Below are 27,163 nucleotides of genomic sequence, written 5' to 3'. Positions count from 1 at the left end.
GATAATAATCGAGATGAATGATTAATTTATCGTTCATCTGAATAGTGATGAAGGATTAATTTATCATTCATCACTATTCTATTGAATGATAAATTAATCATTCATCACGATTATTATCATTCATCGTCGATTTTTTAACGCTTTTGAATATTTTTGGCTTATAAAAACACAGATTAGGAAAGCATTTTGATGCAGATTTATGAATCTAAAAAAAAATAAAAAAAATTGATTTTGCTTATTCCCATTTAGCCACTAAAGTTGCTTAGCCATGGATTAAACCACTATATATGTATATACTAGTTTTATGAGCCCGTTCGTTGAACGGAAATTGTAAATATTTGTTTTTAAATTAGTTTTTTTCGAACGGCAAAATTTTATTAAAAAAAACTAGCGAGAAGCTAGAGAAAAATTACAAAGAGTACATAGGATTTTGTAACCACGTCGTCCAATTTAAAGTGGACTTGTGGTATCTCGCATACAACCAATTAAAACTCGCAAGAACTATGCTATCAAACACATGAGATTTTTTAAAACTATGATCCTTGAAAATGATGCAATTTCGGAGCTGCCAAACATTCCAAAGGGTCGAATACACGATGACCATGATGATTAATCTCTTGTTTCCACTTGCAAAGTTTGAATCTATCCAGGGCCAAATCTCATCAACTGAGTTCCAAATAGGAAAAGTGATGCCAAGCCATCTACCCACTCTGCACAAAATTTGATATGTAGTATCGCATCTAACAAACAATTAGCAACGTAGCGAGCCTATGAATCTTGATACGCCAAATAAAAATATTGATCTTTATTGGAACTTATTTACACAATAAAGTAGGGATAGAAAAAGGAGCGTAATTTTGAGCTTCTATTCGAGTTCTAGCAGACGAAACAGAGTATAACCCGGACAGAGAATGCTCCCAAAACCAACTATTTTGATCGCTAGAAAATGGGAAGAAAAGTGAGAAGCAACAACACCATCTTTTACCAATTCAAGAGCGAAAAGACGCGGAAAATGAACTTTAAGAGGAACTCCATCTAACCAAGGATCATGCCAAAAGTCAAAAGAAGTACCACTACCCAGCTTACATCCAAAACATGCTGGAGAGATAACATTGTTGGAATGCATACCCCTGATGCAGTTATGGATTGAGGACCAGGTGCCCGAAGCGTTAGAAGCACAAGGAATATGACCATTTGGGCAAGTGCCGTGAATGGCTGAAATCACTCTCGCCTAACACCAATTCGGTTTAGAGACGAATCTCCACCTCCATTTATAGAGAAGATCAAGGTCAAGAGATTTGAGACACGAAACCAAAAGACCTCCACGATCATAAGGATTTTGAATAAGATGCCAATCTACCCAATGAATCTTGCGCTCATTAATCTTTGCTCCCCAGAAAAAAGAAGTTTGAAGAGATTCAAGTTTCTTGATCACTTTACAAGGAGCTTTAAAGAGAGACATATAATACGTGCCAATTGATCCTAACACCGACTTTAACAATGTCAAGCAACAGCCAAAAGAAAGCAAGTTTACCTTCCAAGATGAAAGACGTTTCTTACCTTTCTCAATAATACACTCCCATCCGGCTTCACGATGTAAGTTTTGACCAACCGGCAAGCCAAGAAATTTATAAGGAAGCGATCATGGAGAACAACCTATAATAGCAGCCATACGGCCAATTTCCTGAGCAGGAACACCAACACCATAAACCGAGGACTTGCTCAGACTGATCTTAAGCCCCGAGACAGCGAAAAAACAACCCAACACCATAAGAAGATTACGAGCGTTATTGTCATTCCACTCTCCTACAAATAAGACATCGTCCGCAAATATACAACGAGAAATTCGGAGATTACTTTGAGGGCCACCAATATGTAGACCCGAATAAAGCGAAGCATTAGAAGCATCGCTAATCGCCGCTTGCAAACCTTCCATACCAATAATGACAAAAAAGGAGATAAAGGGTCTCCTTGACGGAGAACGCGACCGATCTGAAATTCAGAAGAGGGGCTTCCATTTAGAAGAAGTGATGTGTTCGAAGAGGTAAGGCATGCCTTAATCCAACTAATCCATTTCAAATCAAAACCCATAAATCCCATCATAGAGAAAATGTAATCCCGGTGAATCGAGTAGAAAGCTTTATCAAAATCAACCTTGAAAAACATGGCTTTTTTCTTTTTTCATTTGCACCAATCCACCACTTCATTAATAACTAAAGGGCCATCTAAAATTTGTCTACCTTTGACAAAAGCAGTTTGTTCCGGCGAAATAATAGAGTCAATAACCGAGGCCAATCTATTAGCTAAGATCTTAGAAAGAATCTTATATTGGATACTGATGAGATTAATCGGCCGGTAATCCTGAATGTGCGTAGGACTCTCCTTTTTGGAGATCAGGGAAAAAAATGAGGAATTGCAACCCCTTGGAATGTTACACGAATCCTGAAAGTCTCGCATAAAATCAAGAACGCCTGACTTCAAAAACTCCCAAAAATATTTAACGAATTTAAATGAGAAACCATCGGGACCGGGAGACTTGTCACTACCACATGACCAAACCGCAGATCTAATTTCATCCAAGGAAAAATCATTGATCAAAGAAGCCGCCTGAGATGAAGACAGTTTTGATAAGTTGCTGCTTGGATTGATTATCGAAACCCTCTCCGCTTGTTTAAACTTGTTAATAAAAAAATCAAAGAAAATATATTTAACCTCTGATGGTTGGGTGATCCAATCTCCATTAAACATGATGCCCAGAATATGCAACTTTTTGCGTTTTCTATTGATAGCCTTATGGAAATAAGAGTTATTTTCGTCGCCCAAACAAATAAATAACTTTCGATTTTTCTGAACCAAGTTGGCCTGTTCAATTGATTTAAAACTTGCAAGCTCTTTGAGAATAGTAGACCTTTCTGTAGCCAAATTATCGAAAGTAGCATGCGAATCAATAGCCTGATCAATTGAAGCAAGACGAGCGTTCAGTAGATGTTTTTGAGAATGAGCCTTGGAATAGTCTTTGTGCCACTGTTTCAAAGCATTTTTCACAAATTTCAACTTGTTCTTAAACCTTATTTGAGGAGAACAGTAAAGAGATACAACACAATTATTCCACGCATTGATGATAACTTCATCGAAACCTTCAAGCTTGAACCACGAATCGAAGAGTTTGAAAGGAATCGGGCCGTAGTCATGTGTTTCTTTCTTGAGGACTATAGGGCAGTGGTCAGATCAAATGTTTGAAAGAATCGTTCCCGTCATAGATGGAAACAGGTCCAGAAAACCATCACTAGCCAAGTAACGATCAAGCTTAGCATGTTGAGAGAAAGATTTATTGAATTGATTAAACTTACGACCCCCAAAAGGAATATCAATGAGACTATTAGCGCAAATAAAACCATCAAAATCCGAGGCTTCCAAAGAATTAAAATGACACCCAAAACGTTCATGAGGAAACCGGACTGCATTGAAGTCACCCAAAATGATGTAATTGCCCTCATTAGTATTCATAAAATTAGTGAGATATTCCCATAAACGTTTCTTTTTAATTCTCGATTGAGGGGCATAAACATTAATGATGTAATATCGCACAGACAATCCAGAGAAAACACCTTCAACAATTAAAACATTATCAAAAGACAATACTCTACTACTTGTGAAAGCATTATGATCCCACAAAGTGAGGATGCCTCCTGATCGACCTGAAGCAGCCGACGAATCAAAATGAAATTGAAAATTACCCCAAAGAGCTTTGATAGGTGCATAATTAGGAGTAATAAGCTTTGTTTCTTGAACTCCTAAGACGGAAATATCGTGATCAGAACATAATTTACAAATCCACTTTTGTTTAAAACTAAGATCCACCCCTCCACCAATGTTAATAGTCATAAAGTTCATTAAATCGTATTGAATCCGTCCATGTTAAGAACAACCTTTCTGAGATCATTCGAACAATTCTTGACATCATAACCCAATATTTCTCCAAACTTCTTTAATTTATCCTCAGCCGAAAGGTGAGGCAAATTGCAACTGGAGCTAACATGAGGAGTGAAGCCTGGTGGATTAGAAGGGGTAGGTTCTACATTATAGGAGTGTGTTTGTTTAGGCAAACTACTCACCTCCTCATCAATTTGAACATCCTGTTTCTCTTTAGTTATTGCAACACTTTCTGGGATATGAGTACTCGAAGCATTATTATCAACCTGCTCCTCATTCTCGTTAGCCTTTTTAAAAACAATTTCTGAGATCTCTTGTTCAGCTTCAGAGGACTTTGATGAGACTGATGTTGTAGATTTAGAACCTTCCTCATCAAAATCCAAAACATTAGCCATCCAGTTACTGACTTCCTTTACTAGGACCTTATATTGGAAATTTTTCACCATGACAAGAATAGCATCATGTATGTAGTCAAGTCGTTTCGTTACAACATACACTTTCCCACAATCTACATGATCTTCCGGTGAAAGGGAAAAAGCACGATATCCAAATACCTTCGCTACCTTTTTATATATTTCCTCAGTCCAAGCACATGAAGGCAAACCAGTAATCTCCAAAAAAACAGCACGTTCATTGATAACAAATAAGTCTTCATACCCTTTCCATTCTTCAACATAACTTAGAACAGTTTCATGTTTAGAAAAAGCATCGAGAACACTTTCATTTGGGAACACTACATCGATCCATGAACCTCCAGGTGATGAATATCTAAATTCAAAAACCCTTCAACATGCCAAATTTGTTTCAAAAACGGGATCAATTTTGGGTTCTTCAATTTGACAAATAAAAGAAGTGGAGCATCGTTGGGCTTGATAAGATCAGAGTCAGGAATGACGAGAGAAATGAGTTTTTGAGGCTTTGTATTAGAGGACTCACCATGCACCGTAGACGCATACATCTTCTTAGGAAGAGGAGGAAAATTATTCAGATTGTGAACCCTAGATGGATGCACCGGTATATGATATTGATTCATGTTGGAGAAGGATTTGATTTTCACCACCTCATCCTGACCAAACCTTGCAATCGATGCGTATAAATGATAATTACCAATCCAAATCGAACAAAGTCGTAGTACAAGTGAACGGGCCGAATCAACATTAAGAAAACGAACAAACGCAAACCGGCATCCTTGTTTAGATAGCTTGCGTGCAATGTATACATCCATCATAGTTCCATGCTCTTTACACACGTTTCGTAGGTCGTTAATCCCAAACGCGGGTGGAAAGTTACAAACATAGATCGTCGTAGCAACCTTAGCAGCATCAATATGATCGGAACGCAGGGGCATGGTGACGTTTGAACCAGCCCTGGAAGAAAACGGAGGATGGAGAGGGATCGCCTCAGAATCGCCGTGGGAGAATCAGGGTTTCATAAAAAGTTACTGATTGATTAAAAATCTTTTGATCATCTTCATTAAATGTTATCGATTAAATGTAGACTATATTATGAACATGAAAATGTAAATAAAATAGAATCGTTACATGATAATCATCTATAGAAGAGTCGGTGTAAGAGCCGTGCTTTGCATGGTATTAGGTAATTAAATTAAAAAAAGTATTAATGTTTATCTTATCTTAATATAAATCCAAAAATCAATATTTAATATTCTATACTATAATTTATAATTATTATTTTAATTATAATTATAATTTACGTATAATTATAATTATAAATGGAAGATCCATTAATTTAGTGTAATTATAATTTTTTTTAGTGGCTTTGCTTTGGTTTTGTAATCTCTAGTTGTGGAAGGGATTATAGGGCATGTTCTATCGTCGTTGTTTTGTAACGATTTTATTCTGTTATTAATATATTTATCGAGTGATCTCATTTATTCAAAAAAAATTATAACTCGAATATGTTGAAAGCGGAGTACCCGATATTCAAACTACCCCACATGTTTTAATATCATTATTATTATGGAGTATTATTTTTCAGTTGTATATTTAATATTTAGGATTTAGGAAGCTATATTAATTTAGAGAGTTAAGTTATTTTGAGTTAGAAATTTATTTTATGAAGTTATTGTAGCGAGTTATCATAAATTAATTCAGTTTAATTATAAAAATGACAAGAATAATTATTTAATCCAGTTTAATTGAAAAATTGACACAGGTATTATACTAACTAGTGAAATGACCCGTGAAATCACGGGTTTGTTTAAACGAAATAATTTAATGACATGTTTTAGGTATTAAGTGATTGTAAATGCTAAAGTGATTTATTTTAATGACCCGTTTGACTAAGAAACTTGTCGTTGTTTTTACAAATATATAGAGACATGTATTTTCGCATACATATGTAACGTAATTAATTTCGCAAAAATAGTCCATATTTGAATATTAATAATATAATAATTATAATTATAATTATTATATTAAAAGTAAATAATAATAATAATAAAGTTCGCTCATAGTTGAGTATTTATATTTTTAATAATAACAATAATTATTAGTAATAATAAATGTCTTTTAAATTTTTTTAAAAAATTAAAATACAATTAATATATAAAAGTTGTACAATATGCTTTAAATTTTGGGTGTTCTGTAGAAAATTTTACAAGTTAGGAGAGATTAGTATTTCCTTTTATAAAAGATTTCGTATTATTTTTTAATTAAATTAATATAGAATTATGACATCATCATTAAGAAAATTAAAGGATAATTAGCTTAATGATGACATCATCATTTTAAAGCTTTATATGACTACTAGTGAAATGACCCATGAAATTACAGGTTTGTTTAAACGAAACATTTTAATGATATGTTTTAGATATTAAGTGAATGTAAATGTTAAAGTCATTTAGTTTAATGACCCGTGGACCCACAGAGTCCGACTAAAAAACTCGTCAGTTGAACATTTCATCAAACACACCTGAAATGCATATTAAACAATCCACATTCAATCATAAGAGATAATACTTGTTGTCATTTTATTTTAAAAGGGTAATGGTAAATCCACATGTGTTTTTGATACATCCACTTTTTTAATGCATTAGATATTAGTACTGTACAACTGTTACTGCATAATTATGAGTGGATCTATCAAATAATCAAGTGGATATATCACCTCCCATTTTAAAAGTGTAAATTAAAATATAAATTTAGAATTAGTTTCGTTCTGCATAGCTTTTATAATTTTTCGTAGTCCATTCAAAATAATTAATTAAAATAATTCAAAATTATTTAATTTTAATAATTAAAATAATTATTAATAAGATTTTGTAGTAATAATTAATTAATAAGATTAAATTTTAATTCAAATTTATTTAGATTAATGACATCACCCACCATGTTTAATTTTTTTTCTTTTATTTTTATTTTTTTAATAAATGAATTACCCTAATAATGACCTCATAATTATAGGATTTTAATAGAAACTATAGATTTAGCTTAATTGAAAATTTGACACATATAATTATTGACACGCGTTTTATAATAATGTATACATATAGATAGATATATATATAAAATGTTGGTAAAGAAACAAACGTAATTTTTTAGAAAAATATTGTAAATAAGTTCAAGTAAAAAGTGATAAAATAAAACGATTGGAGAAACTAAAAATTAGCAAGTGCTAAAATTGATAAAAAAATAAAAAAAAATTATGAGCTGATACCCGTTTTGTAAGTATCCTGTAGTGTCGTGGATGAACCTCTGTGTAATTACAAGAAGGATTAATTAATTTTTTGTTTGTGAATTTACTAACATTACCTCGATTTTTAAAAAAATGTAAGTTGTAACCACTCTACTAGCTCCACTTTTTGATTAATTTTGCACTTGGTATGCTTATTATTGGTCTACTAAAGTTAGAATATATATTAAACCCAATACACTAACACTTGTTATTAAATAATGTCATATATTATTTGAAGCATTGGGAAAGGCTAGCCAGCCAGCCAGCCAGCCATATATGCCAATAAAGATCAAAGTTAAGACAGTAGTAAGCAACCATACGTACGTGTATGTTTGTTTCTTTGTTAAGCTTTAAGGAACATGATGGTTGCCATAAAGATTTCGATAACTGAAGGGATCGCTTGTTGATTCTTTAAAGTACAAACTTAGATGCACGGTTCCAAAAGACGACAAATATGTCCTCACAGGCTCACATTCATGATCTGGAGTTCAAAACTAAGAAATAATTATACTTTTGATCCAGTTCAAATCGTATATGCCCTTTAAGTACGTGGTGCTGAATTTTCTAAATGGACGATGATATTATAAATTTCTATAAAATCATCACAATTTATATAATATTTGTGTTGTAGCATACACATAAATCAAAAACGATTATAATCCTCACTACAGGAAGTGTTGAATATTGAAAAATCCAACATTAAATCTTGACAATGAACCAAACAGTCAAATGAAATCTATGCTAATGTTAAGCAGTCAACATCATTTTGATTTTCCGTATATAACATTTTTTATATATAGAAGTCTAGCTTGTATGGGTCCAACCGGGGTATTCAAAATTTCAATGTTAATTTTATTGTTTTCTTTACGGCAAACAAACACACTACTAATAATAATAGTATAACACACACATATTGTATTTAATTTTCCCATTATTTACACATGTCTCCAATAAATTAGAACTAGGGAGTTCAGTATTTAACAAGTTGGAAAAATCAAAATCCAATTCGAAAAATTTGATTCCAATTGCATTATTCTTAATTTTCAAATCGGTTATGGACCAAATATTTTTATTCTTAATTAAGAAATATGTTTTGAAATCAAATAATATGAATTTGTTATCAATTTAACAATTTTAATAAATAAAAATACGTATAATTGTTTCATTATCCTTATAATAATGATGAAAGATTATAATAAAGATGAAAGGTAGTTCACGGCGGTCGTCCCTATGATTTTAATTAAATTGCATTAATCGTTCTTATGTTATAAAAATTATACTGATCATCTCTGACTTATTTATAAATGTATGTTGATGATTGCTTAATTATTTAAAATGATCGCTAATAGAAGGGATAGGATAATAAACACGCATCTGATGTAAATTAGGGACCATTAACATATACATTTAGATAAGTCACATACCAGTGTAATTTTCAAAAGATGGGGATGATTTGTGTAATTTCTTGAAAATCACAAGGATTTACGATGTGATTTTCAAAAGTTTAAAAATGTTAGTGTAATAATTTCAGTAAGCCACAAGGACGGTATAATCATACTCACTCTAATCGATATTATAAGGTTAAGTTATTCTCCATTGATTTGTTATACTAGTTACTTTTTAGTTCTAAAAAACATCACTATAGCTTTTCATGGTGTTTTAATCTCCTCCTAATAGAAAGTTAGGCAGTTTTGTTTGTCACATCATATCCTATATATCGATATATTGATATTCACGACCAACTAGTCCACTATAGTCAGTTTTGTTACTGGCTTGATACTTTGAATTAAGATGGCAAGTCATGGTCAAAGAATATTTTCTTAACTCAAATATCTCATCCGAAGCTAATAATGTTTAGTTAACCAAGCACAAATGTATATAATTATTTCTGAATTATGCATCGAATCTCAGGACAGAATATCATATCTTTCGTATTTCTATAATCACGTAGCTATTTGCACTTGCTTTTGGTTAAAATGAAGAATTATTTCCCACGCAAATTAAATACTCCGTATATAATATACATAGAGTGCATAATGACAATAACTTTGGTACATAGAATATTGTTCTACAATTATTTAAGAAGTCTTAAAAGTAGTAAGTTTTTTCATGTATATAAGCATATACCCGTTTCACATTACTTATACCATCTCCTTTTCAACACTTAATTATCAGGAAAAAAGTACTAAACACATTCTCGATTCTGCAAAATGTTGGGCAAGAAAATTGGGTTTGTAAAAAGACTAACCAACAAAATTAAAGTTAGGGGTTGTGCTAGTACTCATGACGTCTATGATCCACTGCGTTATGAGTGTTTACAAAGAAGTGATCTTGATGACAACAAACAAGCGTATCAATCGTGCGGGACCACACCTAGAGGATGCATTGCGTTATACGTTGGAGAGGAGAAAACGCGGTTTGTGGTTCAAACATCGTATCTTTCTCACCCACTCTTTCATATGTTATTAGAGAAAATGGCCGAAGAATTTGGGTTCGAACAGAAAGATAGGTTGGTGGTTCCATGCAGCGTTGATGTTTTTCGAGATGTTATAAGTGCTGTGGAATGTAACAATGGCAGATTTGATTTACGATACTTCGTTGATTAGAATCATTTATAAAGACATTTGTGAAGAGAAGTTGCGTTATGCAACTCCTAAGATCTTAAATTTCAATGTTTATAAACTTGTACACTCAAAAACAGGAGTGAACGGATATAGAAATAAATTTAAAAAGTTGCGCTAGTTTTTTGCTGTAACGACTTACTATCATAAAATAATACTCCGTATGTAGAATTAATAATGTCATATATACATACTATTGAATATTATTATTATTATTATTATTATTATTATTATTATTATTATTATTATTATTATTATTATTATTATTATTTTTTTTTTTTTTTTTTTAAGATTTCACATGTTTAGGTTATTCGAAAAAGTGAAATATTTACTTAGATGTACGCTAATTTTACCCATTTTTGCTTCAGACCCATTTCCTGGCCACTAGCAATTTTCTTAAGTTGTTATCATGAAAAGCGTCTGATTAAGCGATGAAAATCAATACGTAAAAAAAATGCAAAAGATACGGAGTAGCTGGTAAGACATGTTATGTCATTATGTGGATTAACAAAATCAATCTATTTTAGAGTATAAAGATTGCAAAACATATCCATTATTTATATTATATATATATATATATAGTGGTAGGATCAAGAGAGGAGTAACCATTCGGGGGAAGCGGGGGGAAGCAAAAACTTTTTTTTTTCTTTCGTTTTTTGAAAAAAATTTGTTCACGAACATTATAAATGAGATGAAAATATGAACATTTAGTAGAGACACTTTGTGATAAATGTTTTTATTTTGGCGAGAAAACGCTCTAAGAAGTAATATATAACAATTATCGTGTTTTTCGAGCGTATTTTGAGGTTTTAGCTATTGGGGTTTAGATATTAGGGTTTATAGGGTTTAGATATTAGGGTTTAGAAATTTAGGGTTTAGATTTAGGGTTTAGATTTAGGATATAGATTGAGTTTTTAACACGAACGGTTTAGAGTTTAGGGTTTAGGGTTTAGGGTTTAGGGTTTGGTGTTTTGGGTTTATGGAATAAACCCAAAACACCAAACCCTAAACCCTAAACCCTAAACCCTAAACTCTAAATCGGGCTAAATTTTACTTCACAAAACATGAAGAAAAAAAAACGTTCATATTCTTCACGAACAATATTATCTTGAATGTTATTTTTGTCGATCGTTTTCCCGCCTATATAATAACATTCATCACGAAGTGTCTCTTCTAAATGTTCATATTTTCGTGTGATCTTGATGCCGGAAAAAAAAAATTAAAAAAAAAAGGAAAAAAAAATAAAATTTGCTTCCCCCGATTGGTTACTTCCCCCTTGATCCTGCCCATATATATATATATATATATATATATATATATATATATATATATATATATATATATATATATAAATCAAGGGACGGATCGCCTACGTGGCGCCATCTCCTTGCTTCCTACAATTTGGGAACACTTGGCAGGCTCACAAAAATCGATTTTTTTTAACCTAAGGTTTCTATAACGTGGTCTTTGATTGACACGTGTCCACTAAAAATACGGATCTGAAACTGCCGTCTCTATTCTCTTCTCTCTTTTCTTGCGAAATCAGTTTTAGGGTTTCTCATCCCCTGATGGTCAAGTTTTGAATGAACACATCAACCGATTAAATTACAACAATTCAAGATTACACCAGTAAAATCAGTCGATGTTTCCGATGCGAAGTGTGAATCAATCGATTCTTCTATCGGATAATACGATGTCGTTCAATTACTGTATCGTCATGCCCTAATTTTCTTCCGCTAGACGATTACGTGGTCTTCATCAGTCGCATCTTCAACCGCAATCTTAATCAGGTATGTTTGATTATACCAATTTAAGCAATCCGTTTAATCAATGATTTATGAACCTATTCATCCATTTCTCGATTCAGCAACAACTATGTATCTTCAAGGTAATTCGATGATTATGTATGCAGTGTTCTTCACAACGTCTAATCGCTCAATTCATCCAGGTTGTAACATGATTCGCTCAATGGTCGTAATAAAGTAGCACAATGGTAGCCATGTTTAATCGTTATTTGTTGTTTTTTTTTATATGCAGGGATATCGTTAATTTAGTAGGTTCTCTTCTTGAACTTGCAATGGTAAATCCTTTTCTAATGCGGTTTTTTTTGTTAAGATGTTTATACTAACTGGTGGTATGTTTCTGACTATTTGTTCATGTTGCAGTCTTAGCTACAGACGCCACCCCAATCGGTTAGTCTCACAAATTTTTAACTATATCAGTGTCCAGTACCTTTACCTTCGGTTTTTTTTTTTTTTTTTTTGGGTGTTCAGATTGCAGATAGCGTCACACTGCCTAATAAGGGTTCGGTAATGTAATGATTCTAATTAATGGTAGCAGCGTTGACCCACTACCTATATATTAGCAGAATGCATATGTATATTAAATGTCATATATAAGGTACGTAATAGTTACTCTTCTTTTGCGATTCAAGTTGTTTTGATACAAATTCTTTTGAGCAATGATGAATCTAATGTCACGTGTTTGATTTTGACAGAATCTGAGTGAATTTTGAAGCAATCGTTTCGAATATGTTAGTTTAAATTCTTCAAAACGTAGTATTATGTCGAATTTTGTTACTTAATATCAAATTTTGGGATCAGGTACTTTGTGCTCAACATAAGATTTAAGGTACGTGGTTGTGCTTAGTTGAAGATTTAAGTTTCAAGCGAAGTGAATATGCGAAGATTAGAGATGGTGGATATGCAAATGTCTACAAGGGCAAGTAAGCTAACTTTATTATATGATTTCGTAACATTTATAATTTCATGGTATCGCTTTAATGTTCACTAATCAGATGTGATAATTTCATGATATATATATATATATATATATATATATATATATATATATATATATATATATATATATATATATATATATATATATATATATATATTGTATAGTAAAATGGTGGTTAGGTGTTAAATATTATTGTAAGTTTGTAACTTTTGGCTGAAGAACACTTGGTTTTACAATAGGCTAACACTTAGGAATGGAGAGTAGACATGTCTCATATCTTTTATTAAGTATTTTGACAGGTTCTGGCAATTTAAAAATGTGTTTTGGGTGTATTTTGTTTAAAGGGTAAGTTTTGACCCATTTGGTATAAATGTAAAAAATGACTTTCGGGCCTACTTTGCGGACTTGTCAAAAGAAAATGAATAAGATTTGGTGAAAAATAATTAGTGGGTTATGAAAGTACACCTAACAAGCTTGAAAATGATATATTACATGTTTTTGTTTGTCGAGTTTAAATGTATCTTAGATGGGTCTAAAATAGTCACTTTAGGGCTGTAACAGTGTAAAAACAGCAGTGATAATTTGTTTGTTTTTGTTGTATTTACATGTTCAGGTCATTATCTTTTCAGCTTATTGTGGCCCTGGAACTTACAAGTTGTCAATATTTTTGTTCAGATTATTTATTTGGGTTTCAACTTAGTTTCGTAAGTTTTATGTAGCATTGGTCTGCATTCTGTTGGAATGGTCATGGTCCAAATGGGTTAGGTTTGTCTACAGACATGTACTCTGACATGTAATCTGCTCACACTTCTAACAATTTACTTATTTGTTTTCAGTTTAACATAATATATACTACTGCCTATTATAATGATCATGTCATTTGTTAAGAATCAAACTGGGTCAAGTGAAAAACATTTGGTTTAGATGATATTTTGGTTTAAATGATTTTTTGGTTATTTGGATAGTAGTCATACTAGGTCAACTGTGAAAGTAAAACTGGGTCAGCCTGGGTCAAGTGCAAAAAAAAAAAAAAAAAAAAAAAACATTTGGTTAAAATGATCTTTTGCTTTAAATGATCTTTAGGTTATTTGAACATGATTGATTTTAATGATCTCTGGTAATCATTTTGTTTTAAGGCTTAGACTATAGTCACGTGATGTCTGACTTTGTTGGATTAAGGATTTTCATACCTTCGAGACGGCACACAATGAGACGAACCGTCCCAATCCATAAGGACGAATACAATAACATATGGATACATTGCGAGGTATTTGACCTCTATATGATACATTTTACAAACATTGCATTCGTTTTTAAAAGACAAATTTCATTACATCGAAAGATGACAGGCATGCATACCATTTCATAATATCCAAACTATAAATGACCTAATCTGTCATTTATTAACAATAATCTTTATCGAACTCAACAATTTGAATGCAACATCTTTTGAAATATGCCATGAAAGACTCCAAGTAATATCTTTAAAATGAGCAAATACACAGCGGAAGATTTCTTTAATACCTGAGAATAAACATGCTTTCAAGTATCAACCAAAAGGTTGGTGAGTTCATTAGTTTATCATAATCAATCATTTCCATAATTTTAATAGACCACAAGATTTCATTTATTCAATAATCATACACTCGTAAGTGTTTAAAATTCATTCGTATGGATTGAACACCTGGTAACCGACCTTAACAAAATGCATCTAGAATATCCCCATATATAATCATCGAAGTACTAAAGCAGTTCAAATTCTCTGACTGGGGCGTGTCACAGCCCATAGATCTATCTTTAGGATTCGCGTCAATTGGTGGCAATTATAATAAACACCAATTCTTAGGTTACCAAGTTCAACAAGGGCGATATCCGGTATAACAATTCAACCATAGAATGTAGTTTCGATTACTTGTGTCTATTTCGTCAATCATTTATAAAAGCGCATGTATTCTCAGTCCCAAAAATATATATTGCAAAACCATTTAAAAAGGGAGCAAATGAAACTCACAATACTGTATTTCGTAGTAAAAATACATATGACGTCATTGAACAAGTGCAAGGTTGGCCTCGAATTCACGAACCTATATTAAGTATATATATATTTATATGTTGGTCAATAACTGTCTAATAATTTAGGTCAGGTCATAGTGTATCGTAATCCTAATGCTCGAGATCGATATGCAAAAGTCAACAAAAGTCTATTTGACTCAAGATGATTTACAAAATTTTATTCATGTTTATTATATAACTTAAATAGTCGTTTTATATATTTAAATATATTTATCAGATTTTATTAAAGTAAAAATAGTACAAGTCATTTATTAATAAATTAAAAGTTATATATGTTAAAAAATATACTTGTATATATCTTAAGTAATATAATTTATAAAGTTCACTTAATATCATAAAAATATAGTGGTATGTAATATTAATGTAAATTATATTACGTGTGGTAAAAATATTTTTGTATCACATATTTATTTGTTATTGATAATAACAATAATAAGTAAAAGTTGTATTATATCGTAATAATAATAATTATTATTATTCTACTAATAATAACAATAACAATATTTATATTTACTAAAGACGATATTAATTATGATAAAATGATAATTCTAATCATGATAATCTTAATAATAATGAAACTTTTTAATATTAACTGTAATAATAATAATATTTCATAAAAATAATAATTCTATTAAAAATGATAATTTTTATTAATAATAATACTAAAATGATAATAAAAATGATATATTATAATAACAATGATATTTCTATTAACAATAATAGGTTTAGTAAAAATGATAGTTATAATATTAATAATACTTTTAATAGTAATAGTAATGATAAAAATATTGAAAATGATATTTTTATCTAAATCAATATATTACCATATTTTAATTTCATCATGATACTCATACTCATTATTTCCTAATCGATTTGTTTAATAGTTATTAATCCTCTTTTATATCGCATTTATAATAATGATAATAATAATAATAATGATAATAGTAATGATAATGTTTAATAATAATTTTAATGATAATAACGGTAGTAATACTAATAAAAATGACAATTCTTAATATAATAATTGATAAGGCTAAAAAGGAACATATATTTCATAGCAATATCCCTCCTAAATAATAGGTTTTCATATGTAATTTTATTATATTTTCATTGTAATTGTTTAAATAAATAAGTGCGAAGACAAAAGGCGAAAACGAAGATTTGAAGACACAAACGTCCAAAACGCTCAAATGTACAAGATACAATTCAAAAGGTTCAATTTATTGATAAGAAACGTCTAAAAATGACAAAAGTACAAGTTGCGGAACGCAAAGTACAAGATATTAAATTGTACGCAAGGACGTTCGAAAATCCGGAACCGGGACATGAGTCAACTATCAACGCCCGACGCAACGGACCAAAAATTACAAGTCAGTTATGCACAAGAATATAATATAATATATAAATAATTATATTAATTATTTATATTTTATATTTATATATTTATTATGTCGACAAGCTATGAGACAAATGATCCTGAGCTGGATTTTCAAACTCCACGACTCGCGGAGTTTGAAGGCCAAAAACTCCACGACTCGCGGAGCTGTCAGAAATCAAAACGCCTATAAAAGACCATGCATTCGTTCGATAAAAAAAAATATAAATAATAATAATAATACTAAATAATAAATAAATAAATATAATATATATATATATATATATATATATATATATATATATATATATATATATATATATATATATATATATATATATATATATATATATATATATATATAGTATAGGGTAGTTTTATATTAGATTAGTTCGGGTTATGTAAATGTTATTTTACGGGTTTTGAAGTCGAAATTCTGTCCGTGTACCACTACGCGATAAATAATCAATGTAAGCTATGTTCTTTTTTTTTTAAATTAATGTCTCGTACTTAAGTTATTATTATGCTTATTTAAGACGAAGTAATCATGATGTTGGGCTAAAATACTAAAATTGGGTAATTGGGCTTTGTACCATAATTGGGGTTTGGACAAAAGAACGACACTTGTGGAAATTAGACTATGGGCTATTAATGGGCTTTATATTTGTTTAACTAAATGATAGTTTGTTAATTTTAATATAAAGATTTACAATTGGACGTCCCTATAAATAACCATATACACTCGATCGGACACGATGGGCGGGGTATTTATATGTACGAATAATCGTTCATTTAACCGGACACGGGAATGGATTAATAGTCTATGGAATTATTAAAACAGGGGTAAAATTATGTACAAGGACACTTGGCGTAATTGTTAACAAAGTATTAAAACCTTGGGTTACACGCAGTCGATATCCTGGTGTAATTATTAAACAAAGTATTAAAACCTTGTTACAGTTTAAGTCCCCAATTAGTTGGAATATTTAACTTCGGGTATAAGGATAATTTGACGAGGATACTCGCACTTTATATTTATGACTGATGGACTGTTATGGACAAAAACCAGACGGACATATTAAATAATCCAGGACAAAGGACAATTAACCCATGGGCATAAAATTAAAATCAACACGTCAAATATCATGATTACGGAAGTTTAAATAAGCATAATTATTTTATTTTATATTTCATCGCACCTTTAATTATTCGTCATTTATATTTTTTTGTTATTTATTTTATTTTGTTAATTAAATTTACTTTACGCTTCGCTTAAAATATAAAATCGACAAACCGGTCATTAAACGGTAAACCCCCCTTTTATATATTATTATATATATATTTATATATTTTTGTACAAATATAGTTGTTTAAAAATATAGTGTAACCGTCTCCCTGTGGAACGAACCGGACTTACTAAAAACTATACTACTCTACGATTAGGTACACTGCCTATAGTGTTGTAGCAAGGTTTAGGTATATCCCATTTGTAAATAAATAATTAAAACTTGTGTAATTTGTAACGTATTTCGTAGTAAAATATAGTACTATCACGTACCCCCACGCTACGACATCAAGTTTTTGGCGCCGCTGCCGGGGAAATCGGCGAAACGCTATATTTTTAATTTATTTTTGTATAAATATATTTTTAGAAAAACAATATAAAATTAAAAAAAAAAAAAAACATTTTTCAAACTCCACGACTCGCGGAGTTTGCAGGCTTAAAACTCCACGAGTCGCGGAGCCGCCCTGTCTGACGCGCCTGAAACCCTAAACCAGCATTTATTATGGTATATTATTATTTATTATTATTAATAAACCCTAAATTAGTTAATTAATTTATTAATTAGTTTTAGTTTTATTATTATTTTGTTTATTTAGTTTAATTAGTTTTATTAAATTATAAAATTAATAGTTTTATTAAATAAATAATATAAAAATAATATTTTTATAAAAATTGTACTTTTTACGGATTTTAGTATATTTTTATATTTTGTCCCTTTTTATTTGTTTTTAGCGTAATATTTGTATGTTTTTCGCTCGTATTTAGTTTTAATCCATAGTTTTTGCCATAGTTATTTTTACTTCTAGATTTTTAGGCTTTGCCGTAAAATCCCTTAAGTGCTATTTCTTTAGACTAAGATTTAGGTGCTTTAGAATTTTGCGACGATTTTAAAATTTTAGTGCCTTTTAAGTCACGACGCGCTATTTTCTTATTTTTATTTTTCGACGTTTTTCGACGCGCATTCTTTTTCTTTCTTATTTCTCGACGCTTTAGTTTTTAGGACTTAGAAATTTTCTCTATTTCTTATCTAATATCTCAAACGGAAAGAAAAATTATTTAAGTGATTAAATTAATGGACGTTGACAATTTTCTGGTTCGTAGTAATAGTTGGATTTGTTAGTGGCTGAGTTGTGAGCTTCCGATTTAAAGGGTTCTGGCTCCCTGCTACATCTTTTGGCTATTCGAAACGTGGGCAAAAGCAGAAAAGTCTATTAATTGGACAACTTATATAAGTTTTTCTATTTTTATAACTAATAGGATAATTAGTAAATGCACCACATTGTAGCTAAAATTTGGCCATCGCAATAAAATGAAAATTTTTGAAAACAAGGCTATGGAAACTCTTTTTGATATCCAAAATCAATTAAATCAATACTCTCAAATGGGTGTTGATGACAATTCGTTCGGTCAATCTTGGATCACGAATGACGAAACAATAACTGGTTGTGAAATCTGTGAAGATTATCACTCAACATGGGAATGTTATTATTACGTTCCTATGAAAAATTACGCACCCACGGAACCTGAATGGAATGATTATGAAGAATACAATTCAAATTGGGATTATTCCCAAGAATATTTCCAAACTCAACAACCAGTAGACGAGAAAAATTACGTGTCTGAAAATTTATTAGACAATATGAAAATCAAACTCGAAGAACTCAATGCTCAAAATGAACAAATGAGAGAGTTTGTAAACCGGCAAGCTGAAACTCTATCAGACTACACACCTGTTGATCTGAGGAGTATTGTGCAAGAAAATCTCATATCATCGAATTTTGATGAATTCGAGAGCTCCGAAATCACAAACTATCCCGATGATACTTTTTATTCAGTCTTACCAATCTCACAACATATCGACACATTAGCCTCTACCGATGAAATCATCGATCCATCAATGGATAAAGAAGAAGTAAGGGTGACAAATTGGTACTCTTGGGAAAACGATAACGTTAAAAACTTTACCCCCGAGACCAAAGTGGTGGGACCGATAAGTACCATTAATGAAGAAGAATCTACTCCAATCCCGAAATTCACCATTCCACAACCTTCCAACCCAATATTCTCAATAGACGAGTCATTTACCGAAGATGAACTACGAGCTTTAATAGATAATGACACCTCGGATTTCACCCAAATGGGTAATAGAGGTGAAAACTTTGATCCCGAGAATAAACGGAAGGAAGTATTAGGAATTGTCCACCCTATAGAAATAAGTATGTCGGTGTATATCGATCCATTTGACCAAGAACCAGAAAAGAGACATATCCATTTACTAAAAGCTACACTTAAAAAGAATTAAGTAGTGACGATCGGGTGAGTCTAAACTTTAAACCCATTTATATAATTTATACCACCCGAGATGTAAATAACTGGCTCACTATTCTAATTCGTGGAACTTATTCTAGCGACTTCACATGTCGTCAGCTAAGTGTGGGGAAGTCTAACCCCACTTAATGTTAAATTAGGGGTTCGGGTTAGTGCATAACTCGTTAATAAAAATGCATGATTAGGGTAAAAGTCGCTTTTTCAAATATTAGTAAACAGTTCAGAAAAGCAGCCGTTTTTGAAAAGAAAAAAAAAAGCATGTGTGATAAAACAAGAAGGAATGAACGATGAGACGCGCCATCTATCATTCAACGAGCTTTGAAATTACAAACTGGGTATTTTCAATCACTTTTCTACACTAATCACCCTCATGAATTTATAATTAGAGTCTGATTTCATGCAAATGAGGGCATTGCATGATCTCAAGTGTGGGGAAGGGTTATAAATTCTCTCGGGTTTATACTTGGTTTATTTTCAAAATTTTATGAAAATTTGAAAAATTTTCAACTAAATGAAGTCAAAATCATGTTTATACATATTTATGAACGATGAAAACTAGGTGTTAATACCGAAATTATCGTTACCTCGAAAAGGACATAAATTGAGAAACAACTTAAAACGCTTGAATTCATTTAAAATGGAATAAAGGAGAATAAAAAGGCAAAGAAATAAACTAAGTGTGGGGAGAATGTACCAAGTTATTCAATTAAAAACTATCTATCACATGTTTCTATAAAGTTATTGTAGGTACTTTTGTTTTGAATAATAGTAATCAGTTTTACCCGATTTATTGTAATACTTTTGAAAGAAGAGATGGATCTACACGATGAATCAATTCCATCATTAAAAGGAAGTAAAGTCTTTCGAAAAAGACACGCGCTTCTTGATTTAGGTCAGGAAGTTGTCGTCCAGACCAGCTGTAGGTTGACGAAAAATCTAGAAAAGTCATCTCTAAAATCAGCAGGAAATCCACGGACCTCAGCATCAAACAGGGTCGCCAAGTGGTCAGACTTATCCTAACCATGAGAGGATCTGTCTCGTAAAATGGGGAGGGCGCCGTGCAAATTAGCTTGATAAGACTAATGAATCAGACCCCCAGAAAGGATAATCTCCTTTTAAAGATTAAAAATCAGCTTTTAAGACTGATATTACTCAATCCTTGAGATTGACTTTAAAGATTGAGAATTACAAACTCATGGAATTCGATGATATCTAAACTCGAGCTTGAACGAGAAAATATTTTGATCAAATTAAAACCGATTTGTTTTCTGAAAACCCAATTTCAATGCGTTCATTACCATTGAACGTAAAATCCTAGGAATTCACCTGGAATTCATTAGGTCACCTGAACCAAATCGGGTGTCAACCGTAAGAACGGTGGTTGCATAGCATGGTCGGAGACAGGACCTTGTGCCAGACCGATAAATCATAGGATGATCTTTACTATTGCTCCTACAAAGGATAGTAATAGCATCCGACACGTTTATAGACCATAATCAAAAGCAAGTCACGGGACATTGCCTTAACAGTTTCTTGTTCATCGCTTTCCTTTACAACCGGACGGTAGTTTACCGAAAGGTAATATACGGAGCAAGTATACTGGACGTGTTGCTTTCCTAATACAAGGTTAGCAAGTGGGTAACACAAAACCACAAGTGTTGAACTAAAATTTTCAAATCTGAAACTCACACAACCCACAAAAAAATATTTTGCAAACACCGGTAAAGGGTTATTCCGGAAAACTTATCTAGGGTAAAATCTAGATTGAATTTTCAAAAGATCAAATGTTTTCATAAAGATCCAATTTCCTTAAGGATCTACATTTTCATAGTCATGTGGGACTGTAAACCGCCTTTCAAATGTGCACTTTGCTTTGGAAACCGAAAGTAAATCGGCTATTTGATTGCAAGTGTCGTTGACCTAAACCCGAGGCAACTGTGGATGGCACACCCACCTTTAACCATGGTTCTATCGTTACTATCATTGTTTATACCGCCGTATCAAAATCACTGATGTATAAAGTGTGAGAATAAAAAAGTGATTCGAGTGAAGTGTGATTTTATTTCAAGTTATGTATTGCTTGAGGACAAGCAACGCTCAAGTGTGGGGATATTTGATAAGGCTAAAAAGGAACATATATTTCATAGCAATATCCCTCCTAAATAATAGGTTTTCATATGTAATTTTATTATATTTTCATTGTAATTGTTTAAATAAATAAGTGCGAAGACAAAAGGCGAAAACGAAGATTTGAAGACACAAACGTCCAAAAAGCTCAAATGTACAAGATACAATTCAAAAGGTTCAATTTATTGATAAGAAACGTCTAAAAATGACAAAAGTACAAGTTGCGGAACGCAAAGTACAAGATATTAAATTGTACGCAAGGACGTTCGAAAATCCGGAACCGGGACATGAGTCAACTATCAACGCCCGACGCAACGGACCAAAAATTACAAGTCAGTTATGCACAAGAATATAATATAATATATAAATAATTATATTAATTATTTATATTTTATATTTATATATTTATTATGTCGACAAGCTATGAGACAAAGGATCCTGAGCTGGATTTTCAAACTCCACGACTCGCGGAGTTTGAAGGCCAAAAACTCCACGACTCGCGGAGCTGTCAGAAATCAAAACGCCTATAAAAGACCATGCATTCGTTCGATAAAAAAATATAAATAATAATAATAATACTAAATAATAAATAAATAAATATAATATATATATATATATATATATATAGTATAGGGTAGTTTTATATTAGATTAGTTCGGGTTATGTAAAGGTTATTTTACGGGTTTTGAAGTCAAAATTCTGTCCGTGTACCACTACGCGATAAATAATCAATGTAAGCTATGTTCTTTTTTTTTAAATTAATGTCTCGTACTTAAGTTATTATTATGCTTATTTAAGACGAAGTAATCATGATGTTGGGCTAAAATACTAAAATTGGGTAATTGGGCTTTGTACCATAATTGGGGTTTGGACAAAAGAACGACACTTGTGGAAATTAGACTATGGGCTATTAATGGGCTTTATATTTGTTTAACTAAATGATAGTTTGTTAATTTTAATATAAAGATTTACAATTGGACGTCCCTATAAATAACCATATACACTCGATCGGACACGATGGGCGGGGTATTTATATGTACGAATAATCGTTCATTTAACCGGACACGGGAATGGATTAATAGTCTATGGAATTATTAAAACAGGGGTAAAATTATGTACAAGGACACTTGGCGTAATTGTTAACAAAGTATTAAAACCTTGGGTTACACGCAGTCGATATCCTGGTGTAATTATTAAACAAAGTATTAAAACCTTGTTACAGTTTAAGTCCCCAATTAGTTGGAATATTTAACTTCGGGTATAAGGATAATTTGACGAGGATACTCGCACTTTATATTTATGACTGATGGACTGTTATGGACAAAAACCAGACGGACATATTAAATAATCCAGGACAAAGGACAATTAACCCATGGGCATAAAATTAAAATCAACACGTCAAATATCATGATTACGGAAGTTTAAATAAGCATAATTATTTTATTTTATATTTCATCGCACCTTTAATTATTCGTCATTTATATTTTTTGTTATTTATTTTATTTTGTTAATTAATTTTACTTTACGCTTCGCTTAAAATATAAAATCGACAAACCGGTAATTAAACGGTAAACCCCCCTTTTATATATTATTATATATATATTTATATATTTTTGTACAAATATAGTTGTTTAAAAATATAGTGTAACCGTCTCCCTGTGGAACGAACCGGACTTACTAAAAACTATACTACTCTACGATTAGGTACACTGCCTATAGTGTTGTAGCAAGGTTTAGGTATATCCCATTTGTAAATAAATAATTAAAACTTGTGTAATTTGTAACGTATTTCGTAGTAAAATATAGTACTATCACGTACCCCCACGCTACGACATCAATAATAATACTTATAACGATAATGATATTGATGATAATAATAATAATAATAATAATAATAATAATAATAATAATAATAATAATAATAATAATAATAATAATTAGATAATAATTATAACGACGATAGTAATAATAATCATTTTAACAATAAATATACTAAAATTAATGTAACACCCCGTTTTTCCCCGTACATGATTTATAGGTGTATTGTGTATGTACGACAGGCGTATGAAGGGTTCGATACATGTTTGGGTGTTAAAGTCTTGTATGCGTGAAAATGTGTCAGGCCACGTTGGGTGTCGCGGCGCGACAAAGGGAGCCGCGGCGCGACAAAGGGAGCCGCGGCGCTGCGTTTCAAATAAATCCAGATCAGAAAGCTTGTTAACAAAGTCACCAGTTCGAGGCAATCGTCGCGGCGCGACGAATTAGGCCGCGGCGCGGCGAATGGTGTGAACTGGCACCAGATTCTTGTAAATTTAAATGAAGTTCAAGGGCAATTTGGTCTTTTCGCGTTTGAGCCAGATTTGAGGATTTAACCTCATCCATTCATTTCATTTCTCATTTTAATTTCCCTTTTCTTTTCATTTTTCCTCTCAAACTCAAACACCCATTTGATTTCAAAAGGATTTTTGGAAAGGAAGGATCGGGAGTTGATCCTTGGCGTAGTTGACAAGTGTGTTCTCCTCGTTCTTAGCTACACGGTGATACTAGTGGTAAGCTCTAACTCCGAAATTCATTTTCGTGTTCATCATTCAAGTTTAGGGCTTTTGATTGTATGATTCATAGGTGAAACCCATTTAGTTGTTAATTGAAGGTTAACACCAAGATTCGGGTTTTTTTGTTGTTAATGTCGGGTTTTGGGTTTGGTGTGCAAGTTCATGCTTGTAAGACTTGTAAATGGTGTATAATCACTAGTATTAGTGATTATTGAGGTTTTGGGGACATTTAGGGTTCTTGGAGTTGACTAATTTTGACTAGAGCCAAAATTAGGGTTTGGTGATGATTTTGACCCGATTGTTGATTTATTAAGGTTTATAAACTTAAAATGGATTAAGTTGAAGTATTAAACCGAGTTAAATGTGTTTTGGTGTCAAGACTTGTAAACGGAGAGATTTTGACTTAATGGGTCAAAATTAGGGTTTTGGTGTCAAAATGGGTGAGACATGTGTTTAACACTTGTGTTTGGGTTTACTTGGCATATTAGGACCATTTTCACCCGTGTTAGTAATTATTGGTTAGTTTGGGCGCGGTTTGTACTTGGAATTACATTTGGGTCGAATTTGCACTAAGTGTCAAATTGGGTTGGTTTGTAAATCCAATCTAAGTGTGTTGTTGAATTTGTGATAATGGAATAGGTACTTTCCATTGACGAGTTGCGGATTACTTGGTTGCATTCATCAAGGCTTAAGGTGAGTGTTAATATCCTATATGCATATGTATGTGTAGGATGGGTGCGGGTCGGGTGAAGTGGTTCTCGGTTATAGAGCTCACTTCACATATAGGTGGATTGATGGACTTGTGTGTAGGTCCAATTGGCACGGTTGTGCGTTTTGGTTGACCATCTTTGACGAGGTGCACACCTTGCGTGTACTCTATCACATGGGCGTGTGATGTGGATTATATAACCCCAATGGCGAAGGGTTAATATTGTGAGTGGAATAATTATGCGTGTACGTATATAATGTATTTATTTGTGTAGTATGAATGTGGTATTGTCGTGGTGTTCAAGACACCACATTCTAAGTAACGAGTAGTAGTGTCGCGGTGTTTAAGACACTACTCATTGTTTGATTGGCATGTGGTATTGTCGCGGTGGTTAAGACACCACATTGTCATGGGAGTGGAATTGTCGCGGTGTTCAAGACACCACTCATTATTTTGATTGACGTGTGGATTCGTCGCGGTGTTTAAGACGCCACATTGTCATGGGGGTGAATTAGTCGCGGTGTTTAAGACATCACCCGGGGGATTAGTGATTACGCGGTGTTTAAGTAACGCTAATGGATGTTACGAACTCCGACGGTCTCTTACGAGTATCGTTCCCTTGTACGATTGGTTAACCATGGTTATTGTGTTGTAAGCGTAAGCAAATTATGTTATTCGAGAGATATATACATATATATACATATATATTGTATACACATAATGTTGTATTGTCGTGTTGTAGCTAACCCTCCGGGTGTAGCTTATTGGCATTGTTCACATCGTTGTTGGCAAACTTATATTTTGTTGATGTATCTTTAGCTCATTGCTTAGTGATCTTACGGTATGCTTAGACTAGCTTGCCTTTATGTTTGGATGCTCCGGTATGCGGTATTTGCTATTTTGTGGCGTGTCCATTTTATGCATATATATGTATGTAGTATATTCTCACTCACCAAGCGTTAGCTTACCCTCTCGTTGTTGATATTTTTATAGGTTCGCATGCTTGGCGGCTCGGGTAAGCTTGGGAATTAGAGATCTCGGCTAGGTTGCTTTAGAAGATCTTGCTTTTGGACTCGATTAGGATTTGAGTAGCGTAGTCCCAAATCACCATGCTCGGTTTTGTGTAAACGTAACTAGTCGGGTCATAATGATTATAACTGGTTTACGATTTAATTAATGAACCATTGTATTAAGGAGTTTAAATCATTAATGTATGTTTTAAGTTCGATGAACTTACTTTGATAACAAATACGTTTTGGAATATGTGTAACGGGACCTAAAGTATTATTTAATGCGTATTAAAAGGAAAAATTTTTATGGGCCGGTTTTAATACGGGTTGGGTTGTTTCAAGTGGTATCAGAGCATGGTCTAAGGGATTTAGGTGACTTGAGATAGGTGCCTAGACTTAGACTTTTGTGTGTGCTTAATTTGTTGCGGGACTTGTAGGAGTACGGGTCAGAATGGGTTTAGTTAGTGCCTTGTTTATAGGTTGACTAACGTTTATATTGGTAATGCGGATATTATTAATATATTATTTGTGTTGTGGTAATAATTCTCGCGTGTGTTTGTACCGCGTAGAATTTTGGTTGTGTTTGTTTATATCATCGAGCGAGACGGTCGTTGTACTAACGAGTCGATGCGGCGTGTGTGCGTAATAAGAACTTGCAAACCTTATTACGGGTGCAAATCGTGTCTAACAAGTGATGTACGACGAGTGTTTA

The 27,163-nt window shown here is 32.2% G+C and overlaps 1 protein-coding gene and 1 long non-coding RNA gene across 3 annotated transcripts; both read left to right on the top strand.

Moving 5' to 3' along the window:
• The first annotated feature begins 9,839 nt into the window (after nt 1-9,839).
• On the top strand, nt 9,840-10,235 carry LOC139859713 (auxin-responsive protein SAUR15-like). Its single transcript, XM_071848491.1, has one exon. It carries the CDS (start codon nt 9,840-9,842, stop codon nt 10,233-10,235), a length of 396 nt encoding a protein of 131 aa, XP_071704592.1.
• Nucleotides 10,236-11,753: 1,518 nt separating this feature from the next.
• Nucleotides 11,754-13,846, top strand: LOC139858506 (uncharacterized). 2 transcript variants are annotated; one of them, XR_011762974.1, is made up of 4 exons: nt 11,754-12,040; nt 12,118-12,330; nt 12,416-12,975; nt 13,606-13,846. It is a non-coding gene; the product is annotated as an uncharacterized lncRNA (long non-coding RNA). The 2 variants fall into 2 exon arrangements; XR_011762975.1 differs by lacking the exon at nt 11,754-12,040 and having other exon boundaries at nt 12,285-12,330; nt 12,416-12,442; nt 12,524-12,975.
• Nucleotides 13,847-27,163: the final 13,317 nt, after the last annotated feature.

Source organism: Rutidosis leptorrhynchoides, chromosome 7 (genome assembly GCF_046630445.1).
Source record: "Rutidosis leptorrhynchoides isolate AG116_Rl617_1_P2 chromosome 7, CSIRO_AGI_Rlap_v1, whole genome shotgun sequence".
In the NCBI taxonomy this organism is placed as follows: Eukaryota; Viridiplantae; Streptophyta; class Magnoliopsida; order Asterales; family Asteraceae; genus Rutidosis; species Rutidosis leptorrhynchoides.
The sequence above is the reverse complement of the archived record's forward strand: the minus strand, read 5'-3'. Positions and strand labels throughout refer to the sequence as shown.